This window comes from Vidua chalybeata, chromosome 3 (genome assembly GCF_026979565.1).
Source record: "Vidua chalybeata isolate OUT-0048 chromosome 3, bVidCha1 merged haplotype, whole genome shotgun sequence".
Taxonomy (NCBI): Eukaryota; Metazoa; Chordata; class Aves; order Passeriformes; family Viduidae; genus Vidua; species Vidua chalybeata.
Genome location: NC_071532.1, coordinates 112,811,931 through 112,836,091, shown reverse-complemented (window position 1 = coordinate 112,836,091; position 24,161 = coordinate 112,811,931). Strand labels below are relative to the sequence as shown.

The following is a 24,161-nucleotide window of genomic DNA, read 5'->3' as shown; positions in this document are numbered from 1 at the left end:
CCTCTCGGGAATGCTCCTACCCTGTCGGGAATGCTCCCATCTTCCTGGGGCTACTCCCACCCTCCTGGGGCTGCTCCCACCTTCCCAGGACTGCTCCCACCTTTCTGGGACTGCCCCCACCTTCCCGGGGCTGCTCCCACCTTCCCGGGACTGCTCCCACCTTCCCGGGGCTGCTCCCACCTTCCTGGGACTGCCCCCACCTTCCCGGGGCTGCTCCCACCTTCCCGGGACTGCTCCCACCTTCCCGGGACTGCTCCCACCCTCTCGGGAATGCTCCTACCCTGTCGGGAATGCTCCCATCTTCCTGGGGCTACTCCCACCCTCCTGGGGCTGCTCCCACCTTCCCGGGGCTGTTCCCACCTTCCCGGGACTTCTCCCACCTTCCCGGGACTGTTCCCACCTTCCTGGGACTGTTCCCACCTTCCCGGGACTGCTCCCACCTTCCCGGGGCTGCTCCCACCTTCCTGGGGTTGTTCCCACCTTCCTGGGGCTGCTCCCACCTTGCTGGGGCTGCTCCCACTTTCCCAGGACTGTTCCCACCTTCCCGGGACTGCTCCCACCCTCCTGGGACTGCCCCCACCTTCCCGGGGCTGCTCCCACCTTCCCGGGGCTGCTCCTACCTTGCTGGGGCTGCTCCCACCCTCCTGGGGCTGTTCCCACCTTCCCGGGGCTGCTCCCACCTTCCCGGGGCTGCTCTCACCTTCCCGGGGCTGCTCCCACCTTCCCGGGGCTGTTCCCATCTTCCCGGGACTGCTCCCACCTTCCCGGGGCTGCTCCCACCCTCTCGGGAATGCTCCTACCCTGTCGGGAATGCTCCCATCTTCCTGGGGCTACTCCCACCCTCCTGGGGCTGCTCCCACCTTCCCAGGACTGCTCCCACCTTTCTGGGACTGCCCCCACCTTCCCGGGGCTGCTCCCACCTTCCCGGGACTGCTCCCACCTTCCCGGGGCTGCTCCCACCTTCCTGGGACTGCCCCCACCTTCCCGGGGCTGCTCCCACCTTCCCGGGACTGCTCCCACCTTCCCGGGACTGCTCCCACCCTCTCGGGAATGCTCCTACCCTGTCGGGAATGCTCCCATCTTCCTGGGGCTACTCCCACCCTCCTGGGGCTGCTCCCACCTTCCCGGGGCTGTTCCCACCTTCCCGGGACTTCTCCCACCTTCCCGGGACTGTTCCCACCTTCCTGGGACTGTTCCCACCTTCCCGGGACTGCTCCCACCTTCCCGGGGCTGCTCCCACCTTCCTGGGGTTGTTCCCACCTTCCTGGGGCTGCTCCCACCTTGCTGGGGCTGCTCCCACTTTCCCAGGACTGTTCCCACCTTCCCGGGACTGCTCCCACCCTCCTGGGACTGCCCCCACCTTCCCGGGGCTGCTCCTACCTTGCTGGGGCTGCTCCCACCCTCCTGGGGCTGTTCCCACCTTCCCGGGGCTGCTCTCACCTTCCCGGGGCTGCTCCCACCTTCCCGGGGCTGTTCCCATCTTCCCGGGACTGCTCCCACCTTCCCGGGGCTGCTCCCACCTTCCCGGGACTGCTCCCACCTTCCCGGGACTGCTCCTACCTTGCTGGGGCTGCTCCCACCTTCCTGGGGCTGTTCCCACTTTCCCGGGGCTGCTCCCACCTTCCTGGGGCTGTTCCCACCTTCCCGGGACTTCTCCCACCTTCCTGGGGCTGCTCCCACCTTCCCGGGGCTGTTCCCACTTTCCCGGGGTTGCTCCGACCTTCTGTGGGCTGCTGCCATCTTCCCGGGTGTGAAAAACGCCAATCACTTGTTTTAAAAATTTATAAAAGTTTAATAAAAATAAAGTGATTATAAAAATAATAATACAAGCATAGCAATAAAAGTTAGACAATTAGAGTTAGGACAATTAATGAGACAATAACAGCAAAGAGTTACAGCCCGGGCTGGGTACCTCTCTCTGGACAAAAATGATCCAGAAAAAGGACCCCATTAAAAGAGAATTTACTCCTTAAGAGGGGTAACCTGTTGCATATGCAAAACACTTAATGATTATGCATATATTTTATTTAAAACAAGAAATTCATGTGGTACTTGTCAAAAAGTTTCTGTTAATCCCCAGGCGCCTTCGAGTCTAAGTCAGGCTTGAAGAACTTCGTTTCTGTTGATAAGGAAAACCATAAATTCCTCTTCTCTGGAAAATTTAGGGGTTTCTGTAATTGTTATCCTTGTGCAAAGAATTCCTTGATTATCTCATCTCTTTCTTGAGATAGTTAAAAAGTATCTTACATAGTATGGTATCTATTTTAACATCCTGTTATAACCTAAAAATACATTCAACACACTACTTGAGAGAATTAATACAACGTAACTTTCCAACGTTACACATATAATATTCATTGTAACTATTGCGAAAAGCCAATCATAAAATGTGCATTTTTCACAAGCTCTTTATTAAAAAGATCAACTGGGCAGCCTCGACACGGAGCTCACCCCTGCGGCTGTAGCTTTCCCAGGTGGCCAGAAGGAAGGAGGTGTGCAGAGTCTGTCGCTGAAGCCCAGAGCAGCAGCTGTCCCTTCTCCTTTCCTTGTGGCACACCAGTGGTCCGAGGATGAGGAGGCGTCGCGTGCAGAGTCTGTTGCTGAAGTCCAGAACAACAGCTGTCCCCGCTCCTTCCCTGGTGGCAGCACCAGAGCTCGCTCTCTCTCTGTCTCCCTGCTTCTCACAGCCTAACCTAGTCTATTCTTTCTTAGGTGATGGACAAAAGTCGATCAGGGGATGTGTTTCCCTCTTCCCTCAGCTAGGGCATTTGTCTAGACCCCTCTACTGTGTTTAGTTTTTGATTTATGGTCCCCTTTATCGCCTAAAAATACTCCCATGATCCTAAGGGTTTTTTTATTTGCATGTTAGTTCCAGAATGGCAGTGTGGAGGGGGGTGGGAGGCCGGTTATCTCCAGGTAGTTTAGAGAAAACAAACAGAGCAATCAGCTAATTAACATTTCAGTATAGTCACTTAGCTAGAGTTAGTAGTTTTTTTTTAGTGTTGCCATGGGAATTAAGAAGGCCCTGCCCGTGTCTGTGGAAACTGTTCATTACAATCCCACCCCTTCCATGGGCAGGGACACCTTCCACCGTCCCAGGGGGTTCCAAGCCCCGTCCAACCTGGCCTTGGACGCTCCATAAGGTCGAATGCCTATGGGTAAGAATCAGGGGAAGCCCATCAAGGCAGAGATCCTGGTGGGAATCTGTTCTAGACTGCCCAACCAGGATGAAGAGGGGGATGCGTTGTTCTAGGAGCTGCTGGCTGACGTTCCACTGAAACAGATTTTTTAGAGTTAAGTTAACAAAATGAATTAAGCATTTATAATTTAGCTTGTAGAGTTATGTATTGAATTTTAACCTTTTACTTAAGAAACCTCTGCCTGGTACAAAGGGCATAGGAAAATGCAAATTTCTGAAGCTTCTTGCATAAAGAACAATACCAGAAGAGGCAAAGAACCCAGATAAAGAAGCTCCTCTGTCTCCAAGCCTATCAAGACTGGCAGACGTACTCAGATAAGCACCAAAGGACCAAAAGCGCACGCGCAGAGAGGAAAAGTTCAAAAGTTCAGTCATGAGGAAGACCACAATCTTCAGCCTCAGGACCACCGAGAGACCCCCGTACGACCACCACAGCAAACCACGCGTGCCCAGAAGGGCGTGGACTTATTTAGCGTGAGAGGCGAGGACAGGCGGGGCCAGGGGTTGAATATGCATGAAAAAGTTGTGTAATATATTGCATATGGAACATCTTTGGGAATAAAGGTGTGGGTCAGACTGAGGCTCGGGGCACAAGTTTTGGAGAGATCTCTCACTTGTGATGGGTGCTGGCATAACTACCCCAGGTTGTGGAGTATATTTATTTATTCCGCGTATCGCTTCACCACAATGGCCAACCCTTGTCCTTGTGGGAGGTTTTATCCTGCCAGATGTCTGCTGGGAACTCAACACAACGGGGAGAAGACAGTCTGGGAGGTTCCTGGAGTGAAAAGAACTCCTGACACAGCAGCTGGGCAGGGGCGTGGCCCTGCTGGTTACAGAGAAGGGCTGGTGGGAGATGTGGTGGTCAGAGGCATCCTGGGCACAGTGACCACGAATTGACTGAAATTGTCAATTCTCCATGAAATAAGGAGGGTTTTATAGATACCTATTATAATGCTGGCTCTTCTCAAGTATTAAAATGAATACTATATGTGTTATGTTGGAAAGTCATGCTGTATTAATCTCTTTTAAGTAGTGCTGTATTAATCTCTTTTAAGTAGTGCGGTAAATACATTTTTTAGGCTATAGCATAATATTAAAACAGAAACTATGTGATGTAAGATACTTTTTGTAACTAGCTCAAGGAATGGAAAAGTTAATCGAGAAATTATTTGCAGAGATAACAGACACCAAGATGCCAAGAGAAGAATTATTGCCTCCTTATGGGGAAAGCTCAGACTTTGAGGAACCAAGAAAGTTGATTTACAAAATGGGGGGAAGCTAAAATTAAGCAGAAACACCCTAGTTTGAAAGGAATGTTTGAATCATGTATGAGATATATGAATATACAATAGGCTGTTGCTTTTAAGGGGCAATCCTTTGTTAGCAAGCTGTGCTTTTTGGTGGAGTGCCAGGCACCTGGATGTTTGTAATCCTTTGCTTTTTATTGTCTCTTATTGTCCTAACTTTGATTATCCTAATTTTTTTACTGTCCCAATCTTTATTACTATTTTCATTAAACTTCCAAAATTTTAACAAAAGTGAACGGCGTTTTTCACAGAGGGGCTTCAACAAAACCTGGAACTTCCAGGGGATGGGCCTTGTCTTGTTCAGGATACTGGTTCATAGAGTCCCTTGCGAAATAATCTTCAGTAACTGAGGAGTGTGGAGGCTCAAAAGCTTACCACTGAGAATACACCTCAGCCCTTCAGGGGCAGAAAAACTTAGAAGAAACTCACCTTTTAGGGTGAGAAGAGCCTCTGCAGGGACATGTTAATATTTCAGGTTTCATTGGTTCTCCCAGCTGTTCCACCCCAGCCCAGCCCCTGTTCGCCATATATGTTTATCCCCTAGAATGTTCTCCCCTTTCTCAATCCCTATTGGCCCCAGTTTGCTGCAGTGCTCCACCCCATCATCCCACTGGTTCCCCTAGTTTGCTGCCCCTCCCCTGCACCACTTTTCCCTGTTCCCATTGGCCCTTCTCCCTCAGAGCCACCCCTTTTCCCCCCATATATAGCCCCGTGCCCTGCATGTTTGTTTTTTTTTTTTGGACTCTCTTCAAAGCAGTAAACAGTCCTCGGATCTCCGAAAAAAAACCTGTCCTTCACCTTTCTTTCTTAGCTCCTTTTAACAAGCATGCTCCAGGCCCTGAAAGCGCAGGTCGCTCTCAGAGACTTGCTGAAGCGCGGCGCTTCAGAGGGGTTCAGGAGGGCTGGATGTGCTTTAAGAAGGAAAACTCAAAGGCACAGGAGCTGCCCATCAAAAGATGAGCCAGAGGGGGAGGAGACCAGCCTGGCTGAACAGGGAGCTTGGAACTCAGGGGAACTCATGACTTTTGGAAGAAAGGGGCAGGGAGCTCGGGGAAAAATGCAAGGATCTCGTTCGGTCATGCAGAGAGAAAATTAGAAAGGTGAAAGCTCAGGTAGAACTCAGTCTGGGCACTGCTGGGAAAGGTAACAAAAAGTGTTTTTATAAATATATCAACAACTAAATGAGGGCCAAGGGAAATTTCCATCCTTCTATGGACGCAGAGGGGATCATTGTTACCAAAGAAGAGGAAAAGGGTGAGGTACTTAATGTCTTTTTTACCTCAGTCTTTCATACTAACAGTTTAAGACCAACAGTCTTGGGGGCAAACGGGTCCCTGAGTAGGCAGCCAGGCATGGGGAGCAGAACAGATCCCCTGTAATCCAGGAGGAGGCAATTGGTGACCTGCTGAGACACTCACAAGTCCACAGGGCCGGATCCAATTCATCCCAGGGATGGGATGAGCGCCAGCTGATGGAAGAGCTCCCCAAGCCACGCTCTGTCATTTATTATCCATCCTGAATCACCAGGGAGTTCCCAGAAAACTGGAGGGGAGGGCAGTGCAACACCCATCTGCAGGAAGGGCTGAAAGGAGGATCCAGGGAAGTACAGACTTGTCACCCTGATGCTGGTGCCCAGGAGGGCCATGGAACAGATCAGCTTGAGTGAAATCACAGTGCACGTACAGGATCACAGAATTACAGAATTATTTATGTTGCAAAAGATCTCTGAGACCCAGTCCAACCCATGACCGATTCCCACCTTGTCACCAGCCCAGAGCGCTGAGCACCACATCCAGGCCTTCCTGGTATCATGTTCTGTGCCTTCAGGACTGACTCTGAAAGTGAAGGATTGTTTTGTCTTGTTATCAGCTGGCTCACCTCCCCTCCATGGCCTATGTCTAGGAGAGGCTTGGCTGGCTTGGCTTTGCTTGCTTGCTTTTGCTTTTGCTTTTGCTTATTAGTTAGTTTAGCTAGGCAGTCCAATTTTTACCCTGGACTGTTTCTTTTTCCCTTCCCTTTCCCTTTCCTGAATATCATCTGAACCTGCTCTGGACCTGGACCTGGGAAACATCAAGAAACGCCAAGAGTTTGTGACCTGCAGCAGCCATCCCCAGCGCCGGAGACTGATAGCTGGGCGACCACTCCCAGGGGAGAATTTCTGAATTTGTCATCTCTTCAGAGCGGGGAAAGAGTTTTGTCATCTGGTGGTGTTTTTTGTACTGGGGAGTGCTTTGCCTGTTAAATAAACAGGTTTTTTTCCACTTCTCTCTGAGGAAATTCTTCCCAAATCAGGTGGGTGGGAGGGGCTGTGGGGGGGGGTGTTGTTTTCTGGGGGCTCCTTCCGGAGGTCTCCTCCCAAATTTGCCCTAATCTAGGACAAGTAGTCTCACTCCCAAGGTGCTGAAAGTTGTGCTGGCTGTTTGTAGGGAGCTTACACAGGTGCCTTCTTTCAAGCTCTGTGGTGTGTGAGTGGTAAATTTTACTGTTGTTGTAGTTTTGCATCATGGGATCAGGTCAATCTGCTGAAGGGGGAATTCTAAAGAACCCTTTGGGCTGTATATTGAAACACTGGGGAAAGGGGGTAGGTGGAGACTCCTTGGCAAGAAAACAATTGGTTGAATACTGTAACCATTGGTGGCCAATCTCTGTGTTAGATGATGAAGAAAAATAGCCAAAGAATGGTACTTTCATATATAACGCCTTATAATAATTAATGTTGTTTTGTCACTGGAAGGAAAATGGGATGGAGTATCCATATGCTGATTTATTTCTCACTGCACCATCATGCAGGACAGCAGAAGGATGGTGGTGTAGTGCCTAAAGATGCCGTGGTGTTATCAGGGGAAAAGGAGCAAGGGCAGAAACCTGAAAGATTTTATTCAGCCTGAACTACAGGAGAGCGTTGTCTTGAAGCTGGAAAAATAGAGTCTCCTGGTTTAACAGAGAGATGTCTGCCGAGGAAGGTGAAAACCTTCCTGGAATGGAAAGATGATTCCCTCCCTCCAAATTATTATAACTTTGAAATTACTGGGTTTCTAGGCAAAGATATGGGAAAAGGAATACATGCTCTTTACAGGACATATGTAGATAGATCTAGATACAGAAATATAGATATAGATATATAGATATAGATACAGATAGATATATAGATATAGATATAGATATAGATGATATAGATATAGATATAGATATAGATATAGATATAGATATAGATATAGATATAGATATAACAAGCCAAACAACAACAATTGTAGTAAATGGAAAGATAGAAACTTCTACAGATACTAAAGGTTTTGATTTGCAGCCTTGGAAGAAGCTTGGATTGATGTAAAAATAAAAGTACACAGACATTAAGCAGAAACATTATAAACTGATGTTTCTATAGTTGTAAGTAAGAATACGCCTTAAGTAAGTGAGAAACTGTATTGGGTAAGATGGTGAAGGGTTTTATAGTGTAGTAATGTAATTGTAAAGCGTAAGCTGAGAGTTCAGATGTTATAACAGAAGCAGATGTGTGTACGTGTGATAGTAGCCCACTGGATAAAAGTATATGGAGTGCAGCAGAATTAAGTAAAAATGATAGTTAGAAAAACAAAATAAACTTTGTGGCAACTTTCCATTGGATTAGAATGTTACATATTGCCTTGTAGCAAAGAAACTTGTGACTGCCTTGAGCTATGGCTGACCGCTTGCTCCTTTAAAATCCCGTGGCCTTTGAGGCTGATGTCTATCTGAGTAATAAATTATTTTTATCCCGACAGTAGTCCCATCCCTTCTGTAAGGCGTCGATAACGGGCAACAACAACAACAGCAACAGGAACAACAAAAAAAAAAAACAACCAACCGACCAACGCCAGCCTTTTCCCACCCGCCAGTTGTAAGTTCCAACCGCAACCAGCAGGGAGCGCTGTTGATCGTGCGGCGGCAGAGAGGCTGCAGTGACGCCCCTGCGGCACCAGGGGGCGCTGCTGGCCCACAGCGGGGCAGAGGGGCCGCAAGGGTTCCCCTGTGGCTTCAGGGTGTGGCAACCCAGGACATCCCTCTGGCTGCCTGTCTTGAGACCCTGGCAGGGGTCTTGGAGACCCTGGCACGAAGTCCAAAACGCCTGTGGCTTCCATTTTAGCCCGTGGAAAAAGCTGCCAACTCTGTGTGAGGAATTACAAACCACAGGGGTTTGAGTAGCGTTGTAGTTGAATTAACATAGGGTGAAAAAGTAGAATTTTAGGGTTTTAAAATAAGGGGTTCAGGGGGACAAGATGGAAGGATTTGGGCGTGTCCTGACCTTCTTCTCCTTCTTCTTGCCCTCCATGTCTTGCTGTGATGGTGACACTTTTCTATTGGTTTAAGGTAGAGACACGCTGTCCAACATAAATGATAGATATTGGCACGTTTTTGTAAACATAGTGCGTGTAATTTCTAGTATAAAATGCAAACACCACCCCAAGGGGGTGGGAGTCTGTCAGCAGACTGACCTGTTAGACAGACCGCAGCTCCTTGAGAAAGAATGTTCTAGATAAGAGAAAATAAACGACCTTGAGAAGCCGACCCTGCGCATTCCGACTTCTTCTTTGGCTGCGAGGGCTGGGAAGCGAGGACTTTTACACTCTCGGGGTCACCTCGACTACCAGACCCCCGAGATTGGGGCGCCCGAGTGGGCTCGGAAACCTCCCGAGGTGGTGATGGGAGCTCGGGCAAGGGGAAAAGATGGGAGATGGTCGCGTGTGGTGTGGGAACGGGATGCCTGTCTTCCTTTCCTAATGTGAAAAACACTATTTACTTTTGTTAAAATTCTAAAAGTTAATGGTAACGAAAGTAGTAATGAAAATTAGGACAATGAAAATTAGGGTAATGAAAGTTAGGATACTAAAAGACAATAAGAGACAATAAAAAGTAAAGAATTACGGATGTCTGGGTGTTTGGTATTTTGCTAAAAGGCGCACTTTGCTAACAAAGGATTACTCTTTAAAAGTAATAGTTTATTGTATATTCATATATCTTATATATAATTTAAACATTAATTTCAAATTAGGGTGTTTTTGTTTAATTTTAGCTTCCCCCCATCCTATAAATTAACTTTTTTGGTTTTTTGAAGTTTGAGTTTTCTCGATAAGCAGGCAATAATTATTTTCTTGGGATTTTGGTGTCTGTTGTTATTTTTATCTAGATAGGATAATGTGAATAATTTCTTGCTTATCTTTTTAAATTTTTGAATTAGTTACATAAAGTATCTTACATCACATAATTTCTATTTTAATATTATGCTACAGCTTCAAAACTATATTTACTACACAACTTAAAAGAGATGAATGCAGCACAACTTAAAAGAGATTAATACAGCATAACCTTCCAACACATATAGTATTCATTTTAATATTTGCGAAGAGCAAAGTATTTATTATTTAATATTAAAATAATTAATGTGATTTTAATATAATACGTATTTTTCACACCTAAGATGGAGCAAGGGGGCTAAACTGCGGGAGGATCCCCGGAGCAGCGGGGTGGAGCAGAGGAGTTGGGCAGACCCAGGGCGGAAAGCTAAAGTGTAGCAATGTCCCTGCAGGAGCCAAACGCTGTCTGGAGCATACACGGCCGCTATCCTCAACCACTGAGCCAAAAAAGCTGCCATAAACCAGCCCCCCACAGGCCAGACAGAGTCCCGGAGTCCACCCCGGTACAACTCATGGTATTGTGCCACAACAGTGACGTGGCTCCTGGAGCAGAGACCCTGAATGGAGCAGAGCCTCTGCTGCCACACCTGTGACATTCACATCCTCTGGACAGACAGACACCATTCTGTCTCTCAGGAGAAGCACAGAGAGAAGAAGGGAAAACAATCTTTATCTCCGCCCCTTTGTTTTCCCCATGTGGAATGTGGTGCGGAGATTGTTCACCTGCAGTGATTGCTGGGTTGGATTCTGGTGAAGGTTGTTTGGCTTCAGTGACCAGTGGGATCCAGCTGTGGCTCGGGCTCTCAGCAAAGAGTCATGGAATTGAGTTATTAGATAGGTAAGTAAGAAGTAAGTATGTAGAATAGTGCAGTATATCTTTAAAGAGTATATTAATGCAATATAGTATAGTTTTAATAAAGCCATCCTTCAGCCTTCTGATCTGGAGCCAGACATCATCATTTCTTCCCGCATCCAGGGTTCGCCGCATTTTTACTACGCACACCCCCTCCCCCAGTGCCACCCCCTGTCCCCTGCGTGTCTGCAGCACACAGAGCTCGAGTCACCCCCAGCTGTGGCTCCCCTGAACACAAAGCAGACGCAGAGCAGTCCAAATCAACTCCTTTATTAGCAAAGCCTGCAGGGGATGAGGCTGAAGCAGCCCTCCAGCAGCTCTCCAGGAGAGCTGGGCGCTCCCTTTCCCAGCGGGGTTGCAGCACCTGCACAGCAAAAACCCCCACAGCTCCCTGGGGCAGAGCCAGCTGGTGCCACCTTCTCCAGAGCACGGCCCTGGTGCCAGCAGCCTGCCTGGGCAGCACCAGCACTGCCCCAAGGGCTGCTGTGGAAGCTGCTGGCAGACAGGATTCTCCACATGGGGCGTTCCAAAGGCTTTGGCTCAGCAGTGAGGCCAAGGGCAGGAGCAGCTCCTGCCGGGGCTGAGGGCTGGAGGGAAGGGCAGCATCCCCAGGCACCTGAGCAGGAGCGGCTGCCCTGGACAGAGACACAGCACCTCTGAGCCAGGGAGTGAAAGCACTGCCTGAGCCCCGGGGCGGTCGTGTCACTGCTTTCCTGAGCCCGCAGGCACAACAGCTCCTGCTGGGAGAACGGCCCCAGCTGGTCCAGGAGGCTGCAGTGAGGGAGGGAAGGATGATGTGGAGGCCAGCGTGGAGCTGGCCTCGGGTCCCGCAGCCCTTTCTCCGAGCAGGACAGCTCCCTGCTGCAGGAAAGCTGCCTTTGGGGCACTGACCCTTCGTGTCTCACAGCAGCTGATCCAAGGGGTGCTTTGAGCACAGCCTTTGCCCCATCCCAGCCCTTGGGCTCAGGCTTGGCCACGAGGCCGATCGCCCCAAGGAGGGGGTTTGGTTTGGCTCTAGGACAAAGCTGAGGGAAATGGTTATAGCAAACAGGCAAGAGGATTCTGGCTTTCTCATGAAGAGAGGAGTTAATGAGCAAAGGCGGCAGTAATGCCCCTTAATTTATGGAATTTGGTAGGAATTGAATACCATGGTCTGCATGTGACTTGGGTGTGCCATCATTGTAACTGCATTTTGTGGAGAGCCTGGTACAAAGTTTTTCCAAATTGCAAAGCTGCTGTTATTCTTCCTTCCCATGGATGTGGCCTAGCGCTTCTCCAGCTCGGACAGTGCTTCCTGCTTGGTAATTCTCTGCCATGCATCAGGGATTTCTCCTTTGCCCTTAAATTTCCCATTGCACAGAGCTTCCAGCTGTGTCCTGAAATGAGACACGAACCATTTCCAGTACGCCTGCATGGATGGATCAGGGAGAATGTTCCAAGTGGAATAAGGATGTCCTGCATCACGGTATGTTTTGTAAGGGATCCATGGGCCACCACCAATTCTGAATTTGCAGTTACTTGCAACAAGGCTGGAACAAATGTCAATGACCAGTTCATGTGTATCATACTCGATGCCAGGTAAACATTTCCACCATGTGAATCCCATCAAAGCTTGTGGGCGATGGAAGACCACCTGATGGTCTCCATCATGATTCTGCATTGTGTTTGTACAGAGAGCCCTACAAAAGGGACACTGTGCCCAGCACCCTGCAAAATGCTCTGCCAGGATGGTGTGAGGCTGCCTTGAAAACGAGCTCAGGTCAGCCCCATCCAGTTCTTTCATGAGCCTGTCCCTCAGGTCATCCACAGCTTTTGCCATGGCGCTGCTCAGGAACTCAATGTCTGTGACCTCCTGGTGCTCGATGCCCTTCAGCTCACTTCTGGGCAAGTTGATCACCTCTGACAGTTCCCTGCAAAATTCATCCAGCCAAAGAGAGATTTTGTCTTCTCTGTCTTTTCTGTCTTTGACAATTCGGGTTGATAAAGAAACAGCTGACAGGATGTTTCGATAGAGAAGATTAAGGGAGGAATTTAAAAACATCTTCAGCCTCCTACTCTCATCCAAACAGTGTCTCCTAACTTGTGTCTCAATGTACCTCTCACAAAACTCTTTTGGAGACATAAGGTACTGCTTGAAATACTCAAAATTTTCCTGTTCTGCCAGGTATCTCAGGATGCAAACTTCCAAATTGGCTCTGCTGCCCTGGAAATCTGGGAATTTGCCCTGCATGTCCTCAGCGATGTCTTTGGCTGTCCTCTCATAGACCGCCTGGCGAAGAGCTGGTTCAATCTTGTCACAAAGGAAAACAGCAAAAGTTGTGACAGAAGTGGCTCCTTGGCAGGAAATCTGGAAACACTGGAAGAAATCTTCTCTCTTGCTCCTCAGGTACACAACTGGGTCATTTGCCTTTTGGAATGCTTCGTGCATGGCTTTAAACCTTTCTGCTGCCATTGTGCACAGATACAGAGACAAATCTATGCTGTACTCTCTGGTAAAAGTACATTTTGCATTGCTGGGGACAGAGTTCACACCTTTCTGTACTTCATTGAGTATTTCATGAATAAAATTTCTGCTGTAATCGCGTTTCTCCTCTTCCTTCTTAGCAATGTTTGCCTTCACAGACGCTATGATGTTATCTGTGATGTGCTGAAAGTTGATCACGTCGGCATCGGAAATGCTCCTGGGATCTGAGAAAAAGACAAAATACTTTTGCTTCATGATGTGTTTCTCCATGTCTAAACGAAATCTTCTGCCTTTGGGAAATGACCTGATCCGTGCATGGAAACCTGGCTCCTTAAAGTGCTCTACAAGGACATCGTCGATTTCTGCATCAATATCCACCCGTTCTGGAGGACGAGAAGCACGGGAGACTTCGGCAATCCACTGGTTCCAGACAAGAGTAAAGTGGCCCTCCAGTTCTCTCTCACTGAGACTCTTCCCTTTCAGAATCACAGACAACTCCCGACTCCTTCTCAGGAGCTCATCTTCATAGTCCAACTTCCTTGCATCCAGTTTCTTCTGCTCCTTCTGTAGCTCAATAAGATTCTCACATTTCTTTTTTGTTTCATGAAGAAGGCTCTCTTTTAGTTCTTTCAGCTTCAGCTCTGTGCTTGATTTCCACTGGACCAGTGTCTCACGGTCTTTGTCTTCCCTGAAATACTTGTCCACTTCTTTCTTAATGGCATCGCTTGTCTCTTGCACCAGCCCTTCAAGATGTTCTCTGGTGACATTCTGCAAGTCCCCATTCCGAATTTTGTTGTCCAGTCTCATCTGCACATCTAAGATGCGACTCCTCAGCCTCCAGGTCCACTGACTAAAGGCACTTTCCAGTTTCCTGTACACAGCAATCTCCAGGGAATTCTTGAAGCTGAAAACAAAGTTTTCATTCAGCAGAGCATTCCAGAGGTCACCAATACGATCTTTCAGGCTCGAGAGCCTCAAAATGCTGCGCTGTGACCCCTTGGCAGCCTGGAGGATTTTGCTCTTTAGTTGCTGGACGTTCTGGCTGTAGGTGGGGTTGGGTGGTGCCATTGGGGGGTTTCCTTCCCACAGGTGAGCAAAGTAGCGAATGTGGGTGTTCACATCAAAGCCAATGACATCACTGAAGGAGGAGACGTCACAGAATTCCTGCTGAGCAGCTACCACAGTCATTTCATCCAGCTTTTCCTGCAAACGCCTTTGTCCTTCCATGTTCTGCTCCTTGGCAGTTGCTTCTCCCACATTTTGGTGGACAAAGAGGCAGCTTGGGGAAAGATTGACTTTCTTCATCCTCAGGAAAGCCTGCACAGCAATCTGGAGAACATCTTGCATTTCTGATGGATTTTCTCCAAAGATATTGATCACAGTCAAGTTGCCAACACCAATGACAAAGGTGGCCAGCTCGTTGTCGTGGTTCAGGGACTGTTTATTGGCCATCTCGATGGAACGAAGTCCCTCCGTGTCAACCACCATCACAAAATCAAAGCCCAAGTCTTGCTGCAGCTGCTCGCTCACTGGGATGAGCTGCATGAAGGCTCCGCGGGTGCATCGCCCTGCGCTGACGTTGAACTGCAGACCAAACATGGCATTCAGCAGGGTGGACTTGCCTGTGCTCTGGATGCCGAGCACGGAGAGCACAAACACTCGTTTGTCCCCCAGCCTCTCAATTAAGCTGTCAAAGATTGCTCCCACCCAGCGCAAGGGCAAGTAAGAAGTGTCCCCATCCATCAGCTCCACGGGATACCCTGAAACCATCAGCTCTGCTGCAATTTCCGGCAGTTGGACAAAATTGTATTTCTTGGAGTTCGTTAATTGCAGAGCTTCATAAATCTGCCCTACCTCTCTCAGAAGGTGCTCCAGGCCGATGGATGAACGGTTGATTTCATCAGAGAGGGCATCCAAGCGACTCAGCAACTCATCATTGCCACTGGTTTTTTTCTTGCTTTTCTTTCTTGACTGGATTTCAGACCATAACTCATGATAGCCTCTCCTCAGTTCTTGAAGGCGACCACAAGACAGCTCATGCATAAAGACCTTCATCCACTGCAGGAAGTATTTCTTGGAATCAGCTGGCTGGGCCTGGAGAAAGCCAAGGAATGATTTCATCAGTGGGTTGAGAGGGAAAGCTTGCTCAAGTTGCTTTTTTCTTATTGTTTTCTTCTCATTTTCAATTTGGCTGCGATGATGCTCAATGCTCTTGTTCCTCTTCTCCTGCAAGCGAGTGAGTTCTTTGTCCTTTTGGCACCACTGGTACCAGAGTTTTCCTTGAAGCGGCAGCAGCCGGGATTTGATCTCAGACAGCTTCTCTTTCTTCAGAAGTTCCACCAGCTCCTTTGCCTTTGCTTTGGCTGTCACACACGCGGGTTGATCTGCATCCACAACAAATCCGTGCTGGCGAGCTTTGTCCACGCAGGCCTCCAGGCTGAAGCACGGCTTAGACCCTACCAGGAGATTCCCAATTGTTTTGGTCAGCTGCTCCATCAGTTCTGCTTCGTTTCTGTTCCTGATCCCTATTTTTATATTTTTGCTGTCTTGTCCAGCTGCAACATTCTCTTTTTCTGTGAGAAGACAAACCAAAGGCCTTTGTGACTGCCACAGGTCCTGCAGAAGCTTTTTCCCCCTCTTGTCCATGTGCTCCAACTCAGATACGAGAGCCACGTTGACAGCGGATATCTCCTGCAGGAAGTGCAGCTGTGCTCCGTGATCCCTGGCGTCTCCATGCAGGTTACAGAAAGCCAGGCAGCACTGAAAGGTGTCATCGGGGCTTCCACGGGGGCAGTACCAGGCGATCTCCACCAGCCCTTCCATCAGCAAACGCTGTCTGGTGCTGCCTTTGCAGTGGCGGTGGAAGAAAGTGTCGTGTTTGCGTTTGCTCAGCAGAGCGTTGAGGAGCTGGGACTTGGAAGAGGAGGCTGAGCTGCCAATGCGGATGAAAGAGACGATGGGTGTCTGTGCGCGAAAGATGAGTTTGTTGTTGTAACTCTTTGTCTGGGCCTGCTTTCCCCACTTGCGCGCCTCTTTCCAGCTCCTTTGGATTTGGCTGAGGGCGTAGAGCGGGAACTCGATGCGTGAAGTGCTCGGGTTGGGCACCAGCAGAGGCAGCGCCAGTTGGCAGAACGCCAGCTTGTTTGCAAGGGACTGCCTCAGGAAGTCATCAGCACAATGGAAAATGGCCATCTGCAGGTCCATGGGGTGCACATGGCTGTCCCCGCTTGCATGTTCAGGGGCTGTTTCCATCAGCTTATCAAGAAAGTCTTCAAAGGAGTCCGATTGTTGGTTCTCTTGCTCTCTGGTTTGTGGCACGGGTGCAAGGCCTGGGTTGCTCTCATGCCAGCAAGTGAGGTACCTCACCCGGTAATCCACAGTTAACAGCTTTTGCAAGAAGTAAAATGGCAGTTCCTTGTCCTGGCTGGGCTGGCTGTCCTGCAGAGGTGTCTTGCAGATGGTGCGGAAATCTCCCATCCCCATTTTCCTTGGATAGTGACTTTCCAGTCCAAGGCGCTTGAGCAGCTGGAGGAACTCCAGGTTTGCAATGGCTTCACTTTCTTTGGCGTCGCTGCTGTCTGCCTTGGATTGGGACTGACTGGGGGCCTCAGGTGCTAGAAAAGCGTCTTCTAGCTCTCTGAGTATGTTCTGCATCCTCTGTTCATCCCATTTGTCATCCAAGCACGCACTGATCAAGGAGTGCAAGTCCTGTTCCATCCTCTCCCAGTCTTCGCCTCCACTGTGCTTTTGGAGGAGATTCTTTATCCCTGTGGACCACAAGCCTTTCATGTGATCTTCCATGAAAACTAAACGCTCCCTCTTCTGCTCAGGAGACAGCTCTTGACTTTCGGGTGTCACAGTCAGACCTGTCAGCAGGAGGAAGGCCTCAGCCCTGTCAGCATCTTGCTCCTTCAGGTTCACGTATTCCTCATGTGCTGCTTCCATTTCCTTGGCCATGTACTGAATTTCTGGGTGTCCAAGGAGGTGCTGAAAAGTGCTGCTCTCCACCTGGTACCCTGTGCTGGTCGCGATCAAGAGCACCAACAGCTCCATGTCCTTCTGAGCCTGTTCCCGGAGAGACTGGAGCAAGGAATAAATGGCGAGGCTGCTGGTCCGGGTGGCTTCTATCTTTGCTTCATGAATGGCAGAAGCAGAGCTTCCTGGTGCGTTGGCGACGGCATGGATGTGCTCCTTCATTTGCTGCAGTGTTCTGATGAGCTCTTGTAGCTCAGAGACTTTGGGAGATCTGGGAAGCAGGTGCTCAGTCTGGAAGACCCATTGCATGATGAAGGAAGCCTCAGGGAAGTCCTTGACAGAGTAGATATGAGGATTCAGGAGGCTCCTCAACATGACCTTGATAGAGGTGGTGTTTTCTGGAGGTGACTCCTGGCAGCTCCGCACGGCGTTCACCAGGAAGTCCTGCAGGGCTTTGTCCGACAGGCACACGTTGATCCACACGCTGGGGTTCCTGGTTTTTGCACTCAGATCATCTTTTAGCTCCATCAGCATGAGCAGCTTCCCTTCATCCACTGTCCCCTCCCAGGCCTTCACAGTCCCCATGAAATCTCTGGCCTCTTGCACCGCACTGTCCAGTTCCTCTCCAAAAACGATGCCGATGCTCTCATTCGTCAGCGCTTTGTACGCAGCCCTGAGGGCTCGGCTCACCCGACCAACAGATTTAAAATCCCCGCAGTGATTGCACTGGATGACGTCCCACACTGGGATCAGCTCAAAGCCACGGTCGATAACGCACCACGTTGTGTTGTCAGACACCAGCCCCGTTTTCCACTGAGGAAGAGAAGTTGTGTCTGCTGGGCCCCCTGTGTTGACCACGTAGAGCTGAATCGCTGTTTGGGAACTCTTCCTGACTCGTGCCCAGACAGAAGCCATTGAGCTGGATTTGGAAACATCCAGGGTCCCTTCTACAGCGGCCCTTAAGCCAACCCAGCTGGCCCAAACAAAGCTGTTCAGTGCTTCCGACGTTTGTCGTTTCATCTCTTCCCGCTGCTCAGCTTGGAATCCTTCTGTAGATGCCTTCCACCAGAATATCCCCCCAAAGTGGATGGGACCCTGGTTTATGTGGGACCCAAACCTTCTGAAGAAGCTCTCACACGTGTTCATCAAGAAGGCCTTATCTCCTTCCTGACTGAAGCTCAAAAGCTGCTCCATGTTTTGCAGCTCCTGCAGAGCCGCGTCCGAGAGGCGAAGCTGATGCCTTTGGAAGTAGCAGGAGGCCAGAGGGATGTACTGGTACTTGGTGGTACAAAAGTAGCTCTGCTCAGAGCAAGACTGGTGGGTGTCCTGTGACTGCGAGGAGCTGCTGTGATCTACACTCCCTCCCAGAATAATCCCCCAGAATGAGGATTTGGCAGAAACGCTCATGCTGAACCCCAGCTGCTCTATGGACTTGGTGAAAGTGGATTCTGCTGCAGAGGAGGAGAACTCCTTCCTCTCAAGCAGCAATCCTTGCTGTGGACCGGCGAGCTGGAATCCCTCCGGAGCCCTGAGGAGCTGCTCTCGCTTTGCCAGCACATCTTCAGCTCTGCTGGTTCTGTAGATGCCCTCCAGGGCCAGTCCCCCCGACGCCCGCCTCAGCACCTCCGTGTCAGGGATGTTCTCCCTCCTGCCTCCTGACGGCTCCTGATGCTCCAGCTGCTTCTGGACGCTCTCCAGCATATCCGCCAAGGGCTTCTTTGGCAGTGGCCAGAACTCTTTGGGAATCTCCATGGCTCGCCACAGAGTCTCTGCTTTCTCCCTCAGAGCATCCTGGCTGTGGCTGCGGCTGTTGAGCATTTCTGTCAGATCGTTCAGGGCTTGTTTGGCCACTTCTTGTCTTTGCTTTGTCTTCTCCAAGTACTCCTTCTGCACCTCTTTAGTGGTTGTTTTGTCATCTGTTATTTTCAGGAGTTTCTGGAGTGCCTTTTTCTCCCAGGAGTGCTGTACCTGACACTCCAGCCTGAGGTAGTCCTCGTATTCCAGATGTTGCAGGGCTTCTCTGCACTTGATTCCCAGGATCTCTGAAGCTTTGGGCAGCCAGTATCCAGCATCCAGTCCTTCCTTCTGGAATGCCTCTGCCAGGAGCTGTGCCTTTGCGTCCCCCTCCAGTGTGTCCTGCTGCGAAGCCATGGCTGTGGAGGAAGAACAGAGACTTTCCCTAAGGTGTTGTCAGAGGCCCCAGGCTCCTGGCAGAGGCTCTGCAGCAGCTGCAGCCCTGGGGATTGCTCCCACCCGGCTGCTGGAGCCAGGCCTGGGATGGCACAAGAGCCAGGGTCTCCTTCCCAGCACCCTGGATGTGCCTGTTGCTTTCCTGTTTGCAGGATCAACCCTGAAGGTGAGTGTGTATCCCAGAGACAGCACAGACACACAGAGACACAGACACGGAGACACAGACACACAAAGAGACACAGAGACAGAGACAGACACAGACACAGACACAGAGACACAGAGAGACACAGACACAGAGAGACACAGACACAGAGACACAGAGACACAAACACAGACACTGTGACACACAGAGACACACAAAGACACAAACACAAACACAGACACAGAGACACAAAGAGACAGACACAGACACAGACACAGACACAGAGACACAAAGAGACAGACACAGACACAGACACAGACACAGACACAGAGACACAAAGAGACAGACACAGACACAGACACAGAGACACAAAGAGACAGACACAGACACAGAGACACAAAGAGACACAGACACAGACACAGACACAGACACAGAGACACAAATACAGACACAGAGATGCAAACACAGACATAGACACAGACACAGAGACACAGAGACACAAACACAGACATTGTGACACACAGAATCAGAGACACAAATACAGACACAGAGACACACAGAGACACAGAGACACAGAGACACAAAGAGACACAAACACAAACACAGACACAGACACAGACACAGAGACACAAATACAGACACAGAGACGCAAACACAGACAGACAGACACAGAGACACAGAGAGACACAGAGACACAAACACAGACACAGACACAGAGAGACAGAGAGACACAGAGACACAAACACAGACACAGACACAGAGAGACAGAGACACAAATACGGACACAGAGACACACAGAGACACAAACAGAGACACAGAGACACAAAGAGACACAAACACAGACACAGACACAGACACAGAGACACAAATACAGACACAGACACAGATACAGAGACACAAATACAGACACAGACACACAGACACACAAACACAGACACAGATACAGAGACACAAACACAGACACAGACACAGAGACACAGACACAAATACAGACACAGAGACACACAGAGACACAGGCACACAAACAGACACACGGAGACAAACACACAGACATACACAGACACACACACACACACACACTGACACACACAGAGGCACACACAGACTCACTCAGCCAACACAACCTGCCCTGGACAAGGCGCTGCTTTCACCATCACCCACATCCTCCCAGCAGAACTCCTCGATCCACAAGTGCAGACAGCCAGGGGCATTCCTGGCTCCCTGGGGCACTGGCACAGCCCCTCTGCCCATCCAACAGCCCTGCCTGCATCCTGCACTCTCTGCTCAGCTCACAGCTGCCCTGCTCGCTGCCTGGCCCAGCCTGCTGCTCCCAGCACCCCAAGGCAGTGCTCCTGCCCCCATGGACACCCCACACTCCCCAGACACGCTCTCCCCACGCCTGGCACGGCCCCAGGGGCTCTGACCTGTGCTCCTGCTCCAGCTGCCAGCGCAGCCCCTCCCTCGCCCCACTCTGGCCTCTTCCCAGGAGCTGCTTCCTGGCACACTCAGGGGCCCACCCCAGTGCAGGGGGGAAATCCACCTTGTCCCTGCCTGCAGCTGTGCCTGGGGCATCCTGGTGGCCCTTCAGGAGAGACTGGAGATGCTGGGAGCCAACTCAGAGAGGTGCCCTCTCTGATCTGCTGCTCATTAGCACAGAGGGTCTCGTCAGGCAGGTGCCCATTGGTGGCAGTCTTGGCTTCTGCCACCACAGCGCCACCAAGTTCAAAATCTCTGGTGACAGGAGAAAAAGTACCTACAAACCTTCAACTGGGCAACTGCCTTTAAACCTTTGGGGTGGTGACTCTGTCACACAACTCTGAGAATTGTCCCAGTCTCAGTTCACTTGGATACTGGAGAGATTTATTCCTTGCAAAAAATCCTTCAGAGCATTCAGCTTCTGTCCCACCAAGGCCACAACAGTGACACCAGCACAGGAATGGATCCCAGGGGATTGCACTGGGCTCCTGCACCCTTCCAGAGCCTTCAGGGGCAGCTTTCCCTCGGGAGTCCCTGCAGATTTGGGCAATGTGTGCAAGGGCTGTGGGCTCTGATTCCCCTCACCCACCTCACTGCAGATGCTCCCGTTGCTCCCAGCCTTGGCTTCCCAGCAGATGCCAGCAGCCGAGGGCCCCAGCTCAGGGGACGCAGCACAGTGGCAGCGGCAGGCCTGGGGCACACAGCAGGGTGTGGAGAAGAAGATGGGAACCACTCGAGAACTCCGGTGTGGAGCACCAGGAAGGAAAGGTCCGAAATCCTAAAGGAGAAGAGCAGACAGTCAGGAGAAAGCGACCCATGGGCACAGAGGAGTCATTCCAGGAGCACTGGAGGCCAACCCTTCTCCTCCACCGTCGGAGCCCAGGACATCCCTCTGGCTGCCCTGGCTGTCTCGAAACCCTGGCAGGGGGCCCAGAGACCCTGGCATGAAGTCAAAAACACCTGTGGCTTTGATTTTAGCCTGTGGAAAAACACCTGTCAATTATGTATGAGGAATTACAAGTCACCAGGGTTTGAGTAGTGTGATAGCTGAATCAACACAGGGTGGAAAAGTGGAATTTTAGATGATTTAGGGATTTTAGAATGGGGTTCAGGGGGTATAAGATGGAGGAATTTGGGTGTGTCCTAGCCTTCTTCTCCTTCGTCTTGCCCTCCACGTCTTGCTGTGATGGTGACACTTTTCTATTGGTTTAAGGTAGAGAAACACTGTCCAGCATAAATGATAGATATTGGCACGTTATTGTAAACAGATTATACATAACTTTTGATATAAAAGGTAAATAAAAGGTAAACACTGCCCAAGAGGGCAGAGCACAATGCCATGGCTGCCTTGCTGAAAAGAGCTTGGCAGGTCAGAGAAAGAATGTTATAGATGAGAAAAAATAAATAACCTTGAGAAGCTGACCCTACTCATTCCAGACTTCTTCTTCGGCTGCTCTGGCTGGGAGAAAAAGGACTTTTACAATCTTGGGGTCACCAAGACACCACAGAGACAGACCCCGAGACTCCACTGGCAACTGCCCAGGCAGCAAAGACTCCTCAGGGCTCTTCTGGGGAGGTGACCGGAGCAGGGTTTCACCCGGGACCTACATCCATGTTCCCTTCCTTCCCAGAGCAGGGTTTCACCCGGGACCTACATCCATGTTCCCTTCCTTCCAGAAGGAAGCTGGACATGCAGGAGAGGTGGGACAGAACAAAGCCCATGAAGGTCAGCAAGGCCAAGTGCAGGTGCTGTCCCTGGGTCAGGGTAATTCCAGGCACAGACACAAGCTGGGAAGAGAATGGATTGAGAGCAGCCCTGAGGAGAAGGACTCCGGGGTGCTGATGGGTGAGAGGCTGTGCAGGGAGCATCGGGGCAGCAGACAAGGTGTGGAGGGGGCAGAGCCAGGGGAACAGCACTGACAGTGGGGCAGCAGGGCCCGTCCCACCCCTGCCCACATCACTCAGCTGCTGCTGGAGGCGGGGGGAAGCTCAAGAGAGGGGGGAGAAGCAGCGCTGGGCTTGGATCCCAGCAGGCACTGACCCTCCCTGCAGCTTGTGAGCTCCCACCAGCAGGATGGGGACAGCAGAAGCAGGAAAAGCCCCTGGCTTGAGACAAGGGCAGCTCAGCAGCAGAGGAAAGCTGGGCGTGCTGGCAGAGCACAGGAGGGATTTCAGGCACCAATTGTTCTCTTTGGGCACATGTCCAGCTGCTCCGTGGGCAGCAGAGCCTCAGTGCAGGGCGGCTGCTCAGGAAGGGAAGCGCTGGCTCAGGGTCACTGCTGGAGCTTGTCCACTTGAGCCACTTTTCCCGCCTGTTCCCTCCCAAATTCTGTCCCACTGGAGCACTGGCAGGACTGGTTCAGTCTCAGGAGCCAGAGGCTGCCCTGGTGTCCTAGGGTGACGGTAGGGTGTTTGTATCCCAAATCGTGTGTTCTGTTCATGCCTGATATCATGTTCTGTGCCTTCAGGACTGACTCTGAAAGTGAAGGATTGTTTTGTCTTGTTATCAGCCAGCTCACCTCCCCTCCATGGTCTGTGTCTAGGAGAGGCTTGGCTGGCTTGGCTTGCTTTGCTTGCGTGCTTGCTTGCTTTTGCTTTTGCTTTTGCTTATTAGTTAGTTTAGCTCGGCAGTCCAATTTTTACCCTGGACTGTTTCTTTTTCCCTTCCCTTTCCCTTTCCTGAATATCATCTGAACCTGCCCTGGACCTGGACCTGGGAAACATCAAGAAACACCGAGAGTCTGCATTTTGTGACCTGCAGCAGCCATCCCCAGCGCCGGAGACTGATAGCTGGGCGACCACACCCAGGAGAGACTTTGAGAATTTGTCATCTCTTCAGAATGGTGAAAGAGTTTTGTCATCTGCTGTTGTTTTTTGTACTGGGGAGTGTTTTGCTTGTTAAAGAAACATTTTTTTTTTTCCGCTTCTCTCTGAGGAAATTCTTCCTGAATCACGTGGAGGAGGGGCTGTGGGGGGGTTTGTTTTCTGGGGGCTCCTTCCGGAGGTCTTCTCCCAAATTTGCCCTAATCTAGGACACCTGGACAACGTTAACTCCAGCCCAAACACACCCTGAATCTGCCCCAGGCACCATTGGCAGTCCCTGCACGGCTTCTCATTGCTGCAGGAATAGGGGAAAAGCCCCATGCGACTCTGTCAGTGCCCACAGAGAGGCACTAAGCACATTCAGGGCATGACTCGGGACCCAGTTCCTCCTTGGAAGCAAACGAGGGAAGCAGCAAGGCTGGCAGCAGGACCTGCCACGGGAATGCCTGCACCCCATTTCGTGGGAACAGCCCCCCGAGAGTGTTTTCCCCACCCCTGCCCCAGGGAAAGGGGCTCTGGGAACACTGCTGCCTTTGTGGGGCTGCCCCAGGGACCGGG

At 50.6% G+C, this 24,161-nt stretch overlaps 1 protein-coding gene across 1 annotated transcript; it reads right to left on the bottom strand.

Annotated features, from left to right (window-relative positions):
* Window positions 1–10,787: 10,787 nt before the first annotated feature.
* On the bottom strand, window positions 10,788–19,123 carry LOC128785150 (interferon-induced very large GTPase 1-like). Its single transcript, XM_053937404.1, has one exon. The coding sequence runs from the start codon at window positions 19,121–19,123 to the stop codon at window positions 11,798–11,800; it is 7,326 nt and encodes a 2,441-aa protein (XP_053793379.1). The 3' UTR covers window positions 10,788–11,797.
* Window positions 19,124–24,161: the final 5,038 nt, after the last annotated feature.